The 13,104-nt window shown below is 44.5% G+C and overlaps 2 protein-coding genes across 2 annotated transcripts; one reads left to right on the top strand and one right to left on the bottom strand.

Moving 5' to 3' along the window:
- Positions 1 to 1,336: 1,336 nt before the first annotated feature.
- On the top strand, positions 1,337 to 2,870 carry LOC127333388 (protein C2-DOMAIN ABA-RELATED 5). Its single transcript, XM_051359785.2, has 3 exons — positions 1,337 to 1,759; positions 2,020 to 2,115; positions 2,336 to 2,870. Exons 1-3 carry the CDS (start codon positions 1,643 to 1,645, stop codon positions 2,621 to 2,623), a joined length of 501 nt encoding a protein of 166 aa, XP_051215745.1. The 5' UTR covers positions 1,337 to 1,642; the 3' UTR covers positions 2,624 to 2,870.
- A 66-nt stretch (positions 2,871 to 2,936) lies between these two features.
- Positions 2,937 to 9,466, bottom strand: LOC127333387 (receptor-like protein 4). Its single transcript, XM_051359784.2, has 9 exons — positions 9,202 to 9,466; positions 7,367 to 8,425; positions 6,882 to 7,029; positions 5,361 to 5,432; positions 4,513 to 4,584; positions 3,952 to 4,023; positions 3,793 to 3,870; positions 3,448 to 3,632; positions 2,937 to 3,356 (listed from the first exon to the last, which is right to left on the bottom strand). Exons 1-9 carry the CDS (start codon positions 9,302 to 9,304, stop codon positions 3,229 to 3,231), a joined length of 1,917 nt encoding a protein of 638 aa, XP_051215744.1. The 5' UTR covers positions 9,305 to 9,466; the 3' UTR covers positions 2,937 to 3,228.
- Positions 9,467 to 13,104: the final 3,638 nt, after the last annotated feature.

Genomic DNA, 13,104 nt, shown 5'->3' with positions numbered 1-13,104 from the left:
TTCAAGTGTGAATGGATGTAGCTTAAGGTTCTAGGCGGAAGTTCAACTTAACAGTCTCCGATGAAACACTGGTATATAAACAAGCAGCGAGTATTGGTAAATCTCTAAATGGGGATTTGAGATCTGGTGGGGGATTGTTGAAATATTGGACCCACTTTTAGTGGTCCAAATTAGATTTCAGTTTTTCCTATAAATCTCAAAGCCTACATAGTGGCAGCCTTGTGAGTTTGAGCCCAAGTTGGTGGCAGCTCACTAGGGAGTGGCAAGAAGTGGGAAGTTTAGTCCCATATGGAAAGTTGGGAGGAAGTTAGACCACCTTATAAGGTGGGTTGTTCCACCACTAGTAAGTGAGTAAGCATAGGAGTGCTACACGCGCGCTCCTCCTCCTCCTCGCTCGCTCGTCTCGTCTCGACACGTCACGACGCGCCGCGCTCGTGGTGAGTGGATTGAGCCTCGAGCCGAGACTTTCCTTATTTTTTGCAGCTCAGGAAAACGAACAGAGTCCTAGACGGACGCGTCGCAGTTAGTCGGTTCGGGTCGCTCCCGGATCGTGGGCTATCTGTAACCGACTCGAAACGTTCGTGCGACATGGGCGTGGCCCACGTTGCCTAGGGTTTCCCGAGCCTATATAATCTCCTGTCCGGCTACCGCAGAAACACATCCAATACACGAGTTAGGGTTTCCACCTCTCTCTGCTTGCGCCACCATCGTAGCCTACTCCATCCCGTGAGCCGACGTGCATCGGCGAACGGGAGAGCAGGTCTCCGGAACCGCTCGTCCTTGCGATCCTGTACGGGAGAGGGCGAATTAGGTTTTTGGGAAGCGCTCTGCGCGACTGCTCAAGCTCTTCATCACGGGTCGCCTTCCGTCCAAGTCGGGCGGTGCTGCCTACCGTCGTCTTCAACGCCGTCTACTTCGACCCGTCGTCCCCATCGTTAACAACGTTGTCATCAACAACGTTACTGCTGCGACATCATCTGCTACACCTCCACCGCCACCACCACCAGATCGGTACGTGCGACATATCTCGATCTGTTTAGCGATGGATGCTTTACCGTTTGCACTGCTGCTACTCATGTTGATTAATGCATCTAGTATGTTCGAGTTTCACATGCTAGTAGTTGCTGTCATTATGTTTTATATTCTGGAATTAATCATGGAAATTGTGCCTAATTATCCAACACAAAATTCTGTAAAAAAAGATGTTTGTTGCTCTTTAATATAGTAGTTATACTGTGGCCAATAAATTGCAGACGGTCGCAGTCACGACCATTTCCTATTGACCAAGCAAGTGATAAGTCGATCCGTCAGCTAAACGCAGCCACTCCCGTTTGCACACGCTGATAAACCGAAATAGGGCACTGGGGGTGGGGGATCGATTGATATCGGCAGCTTCTTCAGAAATAGGGCGTGTACAGAGCACGGCGCTCCCCGCCCTTGTCGTCCAGCCTCTCTTACCTCCTCCGGGCTGGATGTGCATGCATGCCTAATCCGGCTCCGAGTTTTAACGACTCCCCTTGTTTCCGCCACTCGTGCGCGCGTAACATAACGTGCTTCCGTCGACGACGATCGGTCTTCTTCTCCCCCTCGCTCCCCTGGCCGGCCGGATCGATCTTCTTCCGTGTAGCTCGTCGATCGATCCATGGAGTGCCTGCTTGGGCTGCTCAAGGTGAAGGTGGTGCGCGGGCTCAACTTGGCCATCTGTGACCCCCTCTCCCACAGCAGCGACCCCTACGTCGTCATCCACCTCGGCCAGCAGGTAGGTATATCATTCTTCTTGGTGGCTACATACTACAGATCATGCAAGAACAATGGATGGAGTGACAAATTTAGATGTGAATGCATCCCCTTGCTTCTTCAATTCTTCATATTAAATCATGTTTCTTTAATCTCTCCGGATAACACCTTTAACTCTGATATATATTACTTATCCCTTGAAGGATCTTCATGCACTATCGACCCAGATCAACAAAACCTATATATCTCTTTTACCTGCATTTCTTTTCTTGTGATGTGCAGAAAGTGAAGTCCAGTATCAAATATAAGACCATCAACCCAGAATGGAACGAGGAGCTCACCCTGTCCATCACAAACATGATGCTCCCGGTTAAGATTGTAAGTTCATCTACATTCACCATGGGACATTCAGACATGTGACGTCTTGAACTTGAGACCTTGTGGCTTTGATACCATATAGAATTGCTGCACTAGCCATCTCAGGCAAAAGTCCAAACTTATGGAAATGAGATAGGCAATATATTTATTTCAACAATATACATACGGTTGCTGCCTCTTTTTTCCTGAAACAAAGCCCTCCTCGGAATTTTCGTTCCAGGATGTCTTTGACCACGATACTTTCACCAAGGATGACAGCATGGGCGACGCAGAGTTCTGCATCCTCGACTTTGTCGAAGTCGCCAAGAAGGACCTGAACGGCCTCCCCGATGGCACGGTGATGAAGACGCTCCACCCTGATAAGGACAACTGCTTGGCAGCCGAGAGCCACATCAAATGGAAGGACGGCAAGGTCACCCAGGACATCTTCCTGAAGCTCAGGAACACCGAGACCGGCGAGCTAGTCCTGCACCTCGAGTGGGTTAGCATCCCAGGTATCACGCACTGATTCCAGCACCAAAATATGGCTGGTGCCTGTTGCTCCCTTTATGAGCTATAAGGAAATAAGCAAACATCCTGGAGAGATCAGCATGATGGTTGTTATGTAAGGCATGCAACAGGCACTTGGGGTAATGCTTGTTTTCAGTTTTGGTTCCCTTTTAATCCAAAAAAAGGTCTATTTTGTCCTGAGATACCTGTATAGAAACTCCATATTTACGCACCATATCGATCATATTGTCAACACACTTTTGCAACTTACAGAGTACTACAGACCATGCAGAATTTCAGCTTTAGCTCACAACAGCTCTCCTGAATTTGCATTTTGCTAGCTTAAAAATCAACACCTTAATAAATATCTGTCAGCTAGTTCGCTTACATGGTGAATATAATGAAGTTACCATAGAATTGTTCTATCAGCTACAAATAGGATGATCTGGATCATTTTCATTTGACAACACTCCCTGACTGAACATTTGGAGGGGAAAAAAAAGGGAGTATATACACCATCCTGAACTAGTATGTACACTTGTCTTACAACCCAAGCTGACAGCAAAATGAACTAAGTATACCAGAGAGAATGCACAATGAAAGGCATATATTGGCGGCAAGTTACTAGGAAAGCAAATGTGGTGAGCTTTCACTGTTGCCACCTCGAGAGCTTTCATGTGGGCGGTGAGGTTTGCCCATTTGCACATCCCTTGTAAAGTGGGTCCTCGATTTAGCATAAGGAGCTTCCCTTGCTGCAAAAAGGGGGAAACACCCAGTCCATTATATCAAAACAAATCTGTTCACTCTGCATTGAGAATTCAAAGATTCATTATAGCTTTTTACCTGCAGCTAGTTTCTGACCACGGATAATGTTCTGCCTCCTCTTCCACCAGCACGCTGCAAATACAACTAGTAACAGAAAAGCTACAAGTACTCCGAAAGCCATGCCAATCTTTGCAGCCACCGATAAATGCGGGCCACACTCACGTAAACCAGGAATTCCACACAACCCAGCATTGTCCGTAAAGCTGCCATTGCAGCAGTTTGTAAGCATTGCTACCATTCAAGTAGTATTAAGAGAAATAGGCACTCAAATGTGTATCTAGATTGGGATTTGCACTGGTATGTATGTGGAGGATGCAGCTACTCAAATACAAACTATATATAGTAACAAAGGATGTGACTTACTTGAATCTAACTCTGTGTAGAGGTCTTCCTCCCAGAGTGGCTGGAACCCTTCCTGAAAGATCATTGCCATTTAGATTCCTGCATTAAGATAATTTCTAGTTAGGGGGAGGAATCACGATAAATCCCAAACAGAAGAACATGTGCAGTTAGTGCCCTCACAGTGTCTGTAACGATGTCAGCTCACCAAGGCTCTCCGGAATAGAACCATTCAGTTCATTGTATGAAAGATCACTACAAATATGATGGTAAAATAAGGATTAAGAAAACATTGGGACTTATCAATATTTGAATTTAGTTCTGACAGAGGACGATATTTGTGCTGAATCGGACCTTAAAAAACCCACATTGATCTGCAATGACATGAACTGAATGCTAAGGTTACAATAAAATTTATATTTTCTAGAGTGTAGAAAAGATGAAAATTTTCTAAAAAGATGGATTACAAATCTGCACAGGCCGGAAATAAGAAACCTGAAAAAAGATGAAAATTTTCTAAAAAGATGAGTTGCAGGCACAGACCGGAAATAAGAGACCTGAAATTTTACAATAAAAATAAAGGACCAGAGATGTTGACAATTCTAAGCACACGATGCAATCAGAACACTCTGAAATCACTCATTCTGTTGTTCTGTATGTTCAACATAAACAGTTCAAGCTATCCAATATAATTGACATAACACATCAATAAAACATAAAATATCAGTGTTAAAGAGAACTTACAGTACTCGTAGCCCTGAGATGGTACCCAAAGACAATGGTATATTGCCCTTCATGCTATTACCGCTAAAGTTTCTGTTTGACCAAGCAGGAATTTAACTCGGTCAGCAAAAAATGGAAGTCCCAATCTTTCTTAATACAATAAGAAATACAAGTAATTACATTTAGATTTCGTCAAATGATATCCTCAAATTTAGGATTTGTCGATAATATCTGATTTGTACCAAATCCACACAACTCAAACATGCACATAATCCATTTAGTTCTCATATGGAACGGAAATAGGCATAGGAATTTTGCAGGAAGAGTATGAACCCCACATGATTCCTATAAAATTCCCACATTCCAGATGGGGCCTAATCATTGTGTAATAAAAAAACTTTAAACTTAATTTGCTTTCACCATGGCAGACGAGAAATCATCCAAAGATTCATGCTATAGATGAAATTATTAATCAGAAAAAATTCAACACATCTAAAATATGAGGAAATTAAGAATTAACTAGTTGCCATTAGTTTAAATAGCAAGATGTATTTGAAATGACTAAACAAATATAGCTGATTTCTATGGATAAGGCCTGAAACCCATCAACACAATCAGATTCTGGGTACAGCTTTATGCATCTGACTGATAAGATAAGAGATTGTCTCTAGATGCTTCAGCCCATTCCCAGCAGTCCATGTTGCATGGGTTTTTGACAATACATGCCTTAACAGTAATCGTCGCTAATGTTGTTACAGGCTTTCAGTACTACAAGATATATCAAAGCATAGCAATGATCATGACACTTTAATTCGCATTAAGAAACTGAAATGATCATCATTCATGTTGGTGTTGCGAAACAAACTTACATGCTTTGAAGATGCTGCAGCTTAGATACGTCACTAGGTATAACTCCTCTCAAACCTTGGTTGTCAAGACCACTGCATATTCGACTAGTAGTTTAATATGGCAATAACAATCATTGAAATTGATGGAAAATTAAATAAACTGCAATGAATATACGAAAGCAAAGGTGTGGGTAAGGCCCTAAAACAGGGAAATGCAACAAATCATTAAGGGATTCGCTTTGCAAATCCATATTAAAATTTAACCCACTCTTCTCTCACAGCACTCTCAGAAACATGTTCACTTGAATAGCACCACCTGATCACACCGTTATGCTAAGCCTCCTCTCCTTCTCTCCCTTCTCTCACTGCTTTGTGAGACGCACATGTAAGGCTCTTCTTCAAACTTTTGCTCTCTCACACCACTTCAGAAAAGTCCAACCTCAAGCTCTGATCTGCAACGACCTTGATATTCGCCGACACCCATAAGGTGGTTTATCACTACCAAGCATGTAGCAGTAGCACATCTTGGTGTCATTTGGCTGGAGCACAAACCTTTTACGCCAGGTGTTATATGCACAGGACTTGACCCTGGTGCTCTGTGAAACATTGCCAGAGAGCTTTAAGACGCATATTAGTGTGTGTAATTGCCAGTGTCAGAAACCAGACGGTGGCCAACATGAGGTTGCCGGGAAATGTATCCAAGAACAAAGATTGCCGGTCCGCGTAAGCAAATGCTGCGCTCACCCAAAGATACATGTTCGGTGTGATGGAGAGAAGGAACCATCTGCCAACGAGAGCATGGTATTGTGCGGCATAATATTCCTTACGATAGCATCATGATCGCATCACCATGGGAGAAGGTGAGCAGGGCAGGCGCAGCAGCACCAGAAGCAGCAGCATGAGCCATAAATGGAGGTTTAAGGGAGTAAGAAGAGAGAAAAGGGTGTAAGAAGACTAGAAGAGCCTTACACATGTGTCCGGACTGAAAAGAGGGACATAGGGAGAAGAGGAGAGATTTATGGGAATGCAAAATGTAGCAAGAGAGGCCTGAATTTTTGTTGATATTGGTTTAATAGGCAGTTGAATGAAATCACATGGACAATAAAAAAATTCAAGTATATATGTCATATGTTCATGGCCCAGGCCAAGCATGAAAACACATGGCCTGTCAAGGCCAAATCCAAAAGCAGAAGTGTTTTATTTATTTGTATTACAGATATAATTTTTTTCCATTCTAGATAACATATTATTTCCACATACTTATAAAAACTATCGGGCTGCAGCTGGATCAAACTTTTGGACTCGAGGCAGACCTGATGTCAAACTGGCCAGGTTGCACATGGACAATTCTAGTTTCAAGTAACTGAAACCCAACCAATACAAAAAAAAATCAACATCAGATAATTAAGAAGATAGTCCCCGTGTAGCATCCTTGGTATTCTCACACAAAATCAACAAACTGAATACGATGCAGGACGTTGAACATGTTGATCATAACTACCAATTCTTGTTATATAAAGCAGTATGAGATAGAGAACATACAGCCCATCAATGATCCAATTCCTCTTGGTGCCATCAAACTGGCAATCAACTCCACTCCACGGATGCTGCTGAGGAACACAGGGGTCTCCATTCCAGCCGAATCGAAGAGGAAGACCAAGCGAACCCTTCAAAGTCCGCAGAGCAGTTACTACAGAGCATGGCAAATGGGAGAATCAGTACAGAAATCTAGTAGATAAACTCTGGCCTCTACAGAAACACTTTTGATAGCTGTAATTTAAAGACAGGAAAACTGTCCTACTTGTTTAAATTCAATAAAAGCAAGTTCATTGAACCATAGGTCTTTGTCAACCATCAACTCATTTGGTGGAAAATATCCTACATGTTTTTTTTAACCATCTTCGTTTTAAAGCATCAAGTGGCGGTATCATACAGTTCACGGACAGAAAGGTATCCAAATGTAATTACCAAAATAAGCTTGCTATCGTTTGAAATAAAGGAAAGTTAATTTGGTGTCAAACACCGACCTTCTTCAGTTAAGGTCTTCATTTCAGCTGGAATGATCTCAAACACCTCAATCGCACTAACTATAGCACGTGTCCCTTCAAGAGGCTGCAAGGTGATTTTTAGTGTTGTCCCACTGACAGCAACAGTCTTATTCAGAACAAGTGCAGTAAAACGCTCTCCTGTCATCCGTACTATATCAATATCCTTGAAAGCAGTGTCACCGTTGATTAGTACATCAAAAACCCTTTGCTCTTCTGCAGTTATTCCATTTTCAATCTCTGCAAAGTGAAGCCATACAGAGTAGTTCTTGTTTGGGGTGACATCCATTTCAAAGGATAAGGTCGGTTGCCTATCAGTACCCACGATAGCTGATTGGTACATGCTCTGAGGATAAAAATTGGGTGCAAGCAATGTCTCTGCTATAACATTTTCAGTCGATATAGTTTGGTCGTCAGAACTAGATGAAAAAGTTTTCAACCCTAACCAGAACCTGTCACCACCCCAGTGGATACCATTTAGATCTTCGTCAAAAGCTGGCTTCCCAGAACCACATATCAATCTTTTAGCAGTTCTAAGCACTGTACCATTTCCCCACAGCGGACCAAACTTATAGGCGTTATCATCTATTTGGAGAAGTTCAATAGAAAGAATCGATGGATCCCCATGACCTGTGCTGTGGAAGCAAACGGATAAGCTCGAGTCTTGGACGAAAACCAGGGCCTCCGCAAACGTCTTCTCATCGTCGCTGCTCCAGCCCGAAAGCAAAGAACTGAACAGAGTGCCCTCAACAGAAACATCAAATATTGGCTCGCTATCAAGATTAGGATCAGCGACAAGGGCAAAGAATAGCCTAACTTGGTAGTGCCCATTGGGAACATTGTTGATGTAGTAACAATTTTCAGGGCCATCAGACAGAGGAAAATAGCGAAGAGTCTTGAGCGGGGGCACGATAAAGCTGGGGCGAGTGGCATTTGCAAACCTGCCACCGGTATAACCGAAATCCCGGTACCACAATGTGTTGGTAGGCGCCGTGTGGACATCGTCGAAGCTCCCGCAGCTTATACGGATGGTAAATGGTTCTGAAAACAAACAAGCGGTTAGAGCTACAAGGAATAGCAATGTACCGTTTGAGTTGTACAGGTGGTGCAAGAGGAGGATCACTGAATCATGAAAGTACAATAATGGAGAAACGAATTAAAGCTTGGCCATCTATGCTTCCTTTTCCTCCTACTAAAGTCTCCCATGCCTCCTTTCTGAGCTTGAGCAGATTTATCTTAGATGGCTTATTTGGGCACACCAAATTGCACATGTGATGAAGAAGTGGCAATAACAGGGCTGCTAAGGAATCGTTTCATATGAGCGAATGGACAGAGAGGGCGGGGTTCCATGATTTCTCAGAATGTGACGCAATATTCTTCATTTCGTCAAACATAACAGGCATTAACAGCCCCAAACGGAAGAAAGGGGAAGTTCCACTTCTATCCGCGCAAATCTATATATAAAAAAATGCTGTTATTCCGAGAAATCGGCAGGCCTGGAACCAAACGGCGCCTGATATATATTCACCAAAGGTAAAAATAAAAAATCAGGGCAAATTCTCTTACGCATTTGGGGGGGAAATCCATTTCTTCCTACATACAGCACCTAAAATGTTAAGCTAGGGAGCAAAGTGGGGAGAAGCTACTAAATCGGCAGAGTTCTTGATTCGGGTAAGAAGGCAAATACCGGTCGCGTAAATGCAAAGAAAACCTGGGGAGTCCTACCTCAAACTATGCATGCTACATTAAGATTTCAGCAGGGGCAGCAAATTTCGAAGCTAAAACGGGGGTGGGATAAACGAAGCAAGAAAGCTCACCTTTGTTAAGGTCAGCGGCAAGAACGGCAAGAAGGGCTGAGGATGCGGAGACAGCGAGCAGCAGCTGCAGGAATCTGTGCCGCATCGCGCCCCCGCCTCTCATCTCCCTCCCTCTCACAAAGAAAGAAGGCGCTTTCTTTTTGCCTTTGGAACGACAAGCCCAGTCCGAGATTTCTCTTTTGCTTTTTCTCCTCTCGGGAAAGGCTCGAGCAATCAGGATGAGCTGGCTTAGAGGTAGTAGGAGTAATACTGATCGGAATACTGGCGATTTCCAATAATTATGGTGACTGTGAGGTGGGGCCGTGGATGCGGTCACTGTAGTATTGCTTTTCCGCTGTTTTAATGGAGGCTGGAATGGGAGCTGCTCATGCTCTTGGCCACGACACGACACGACACCTACGAGCCACCACCTCAGGATCCAAGAATTTTGGGTGGACGTGGGAATTACTGTTCCGTGACACGGTCGTCGGTGAAAGTGCGAGAATGTCACCCTGGTACCGTTTGGAAAATTAGTGTTCGAAACTGGCCTTGATTTGTTTAAGTTTAACTAGTACTACTACAACAACATGGTGTCTTTTTATTTTAGCAAGAAAGATGCGGCTTGTCTATACCGGAGGCAAAGGCTGGTTTACGCGAATCACGTGCGAACAGGGAGGGTACCGGAGACGAGCGGCAGATGCGGCCGTAGTGCGGCACTCGTGCTAGTTCAGGACGCAGCTGAGACGTGCGCGCAGTACTACAGCTCAAAGTCAGGCAGCCTCGTCCTCGTGCACTGAAACGGCGGTGATAAACAAGGGCAGATTCACGGGTGCCAGAACGGGCCCGAGATGGTCACCCGACTGTTGCGGCGAGTTATGCGCGCTGGGGACGTAATGTCGTGCGCCCCACCAAAGCTAGCCCTACGTGCCTACCAACTGTTATTACTACGAGACACGCTAATGCTGAGGTCATTTTAATTGTTTCTCCTTTTCTTTGGCAATGAAATGCATACTCACATCACACCGAGGCTCGGCATTTATAAATTCATTGTTTGCTCACATCACACCGAGGCTCGGCACGAATTTGTTCCAACAAACAACATACACGGTAGTTTTCAGTACATTATTATTCATAATCTTTTGTTTGAGTTACTTCTCATGTTGTAACATAGTTGCTAAGTTCTATTGTTAAGATTATATCTGTCATGCCTAGAGTATTTTGATCTCAGCTCACAATGCTTTTACAATAACTTGATCAAGATTGTGTTGGCTGCATGTCACCTCAAAAATTATTTTTGTTTTCACTCACTGACAAGGTATCAACTTGTTAATGCCTACAAGCTGTAAACTAGGGGTTTCGTGGAAAGTAGAGGGCAAGTAGAACTCGAAGATTTCAGCCGAAAAGGTGCTCGACTATGAAAAACTAGGGTGTGTGTTGACAATGATTCGATCCTTTCTTTCTCCCTCGGCTCCCCTTTATATTGGAGGTGGAGCCGAGGTTTTCGTATCGTACAAGTTACAAAGTCCGGGAGACTTATTTGAGTCCTTCCCGTATTGATACAAGTCTTTTATTCCTAATCTATCTCTATTTTCCATATCGATGCTTATTGGACTTCTGAGCTTCATAAATTTCGGGTCGTGGGCCTTCGATCAATTATCCTCGGGTACCTTATTCGGCAGGCCCATCTGGGATGCCTATATCAGTAGCCCCCAAGATTTTGCTTGAACCGTAGAGTCGAGTAAAATCTCCATTGTAGAAACAATCCATAAATTCTACGAATCTTTTATAATATTTTGCTCGAAGTATTTATATCTTGTACAGGGATAATGGTAGATGGGACTGGTTCATCTGACGGATCAGGTACCAGTTAACTGCTCTTTTGGCAATCCCGAAAAAACCTAGTTCAAGGTCAAGTCCCTGGACTCGACCTTGGGATACTGGCTTAATTCGACATGCACCGCTTAAGGTCTTACCATAAGCCGAATTCCAGTTAAATTTTATCGACTATCTAACGTGTCCGCTAGGATTTTTCTTCGCGTCTGTTGACACGGATAAAGTAGTAGAGCGCATTCAGGTGCGTTACCACGCCACACAGGACGGATCCCGGGGACTTACCTTCGTAAAACATTACGGCATTCAGAGATTTTACCGCGGCGGACGCGCTCTGAGAATATATTGTCGAGTACCTTTTCCGGCTGTTGGAATGGCATATTTATTCGATTCATATGATGACATAGTATCTTGACCTCCCGATGGGAGTATATTTCGAGTTATATGATTACATAGTATCTTGACCTCCCGATGGGAGTATATTTCGAGTTATATGTAACTCGAAAATGTACGATGACATCTCATATTTCATCGGGTGCGCGACCAGCGCTTCCGATGGGAGTAGCCCCCGAGGCTACGGCCAAGTGCTTGTACTTGGTTGTAGGCTCAACTTTTATTACCTTCTCGCTATTTTTTACCTCCCACTCATCTTCTTTCTTTCTTATTTTTTTTATTTTTCAACTTGCTGCTCCTTCTCTTTTTTCATTTCATCGGGTGCGCGACCAGCGCTCCCGATGGGAGTAGCCCCCGAGGCTACAGCCTAGTGTTTGCACTTGGTTGTAGGCTTAGCCTTTGCTATTTTTCACCAACCCTATATTTTTCCTTTTCAACTTGTCCTCTTATCAGAAGTATGAACAATACTTCTAATAAGAGTAGCCCCCGAGCATATGAACAAATGCTTGTATTTGATCATAGGCTCCCGAAGTTTCTCTGTTGGAACACTCGAGATTTTCCTGTCGCTATATTTGATAAAACCACTCGAAGTTTTCTTTGGAACGACGTCACTGCTGACGATGGCCACGATTGCCTCCTTGGGAAACCACTGAGACGTGGGTCCAAAGTTCTGCACCATCGACATGTTGCGCAAGTGGGGGACACACGTCCGCCGTAATTTCCGGCACGCGCGCAGTAACTCCCATCCGGTAAGTTCAGACTGATAAGACCAATTTACCCCTTGAAACACGTGTAAGGCTGAAAACACTTCCCCTTTTCATCCAACGGCATGGCGGATCGGCTTCTCGCTATAAATCACCGCTTCGTCCTCATTCATCCCCTTCGCCCCGCCGCAAATCTACTCTCTCTCTCACTCCGCCATTACTAGCCCTTGAGCTCTCTGCGCTCTTGCTCCCTCTCATTCTGCACCCACACCAAAGCTCTCCGCCATGGCTCCTCCTCGCACGAAGCTGCTGAAGCACAGGGCGCCCGGTACTGATGCGCCAGCGGTGAAGGCGCAGGTTTCTGGATGGGAGCGATCCATGATCACCAACTAAGATCAGAAGATGCTGAAGAAGCTTGGACTGCTAAAGAAGCAAGAGTCTCTGAAGTTTCCTAGCGACGAAAGCTTCCCCCATCCTCCTATCGGATTTCGGGTAACTTTTATCGACTTCCTAATCTGTGGCCTCTCCACTCCTATCCACGAATTCTTTCGTGGACTTCTGTTTATCTACGGGATCCAGCTGCACCTGCTGACCCCGAATTCTCTCCTCCACATCTCCATTTTTATTACCCTCTGTGAGTGTTTCCTCGGCATCCATCCTCATTGGGGCCTGTGGAAACGCATTTTTTTACCTCTGGCGCAACAACTCTAGGAACATCGTCTACAATGTAGGCGGTGTTTGCATCTGCGTCCGTCCCGACGTAGATTATTTCGACGTGAAATTCCCCGACTCTGTCCAAGGTTGGCGCAAGAAATGGCTATATATCCAGGACGAGTACACCCTCTCCCAGGAGTATGGTATTGCGTTGTTTGAAGCTGCCGAAGAAATCCAAAGGCGCAGATCTTTGGACACAGATGCCACTGCCGAAGAAAAGGCAGACACTGAAGCTCTGATGACCCGCATCCATCAGCTGCAAAGCACCGACGGAGAAGAACTC

This window comes from Lolium perenne, chromosome 2, assembly GCF_019359855.2.
Source record: "Lolium perenne isolate Kyuss_39 chromosome 2, Kyuss_2.0, whole genome shotgun sequence".
In the NCBI taxonomy this organism is placed as follows: domain Eukaryota; kingdom Viridiplantae; phylum Streptophyta; class Magnoliopsida; order Poales; family Poaceae; genus Lolium; species Lolium perenne.
Note: the sequence above shows the minus strand (reverse complement) of the source record. Positions and strands in the feature narration are given on the sequence as shown.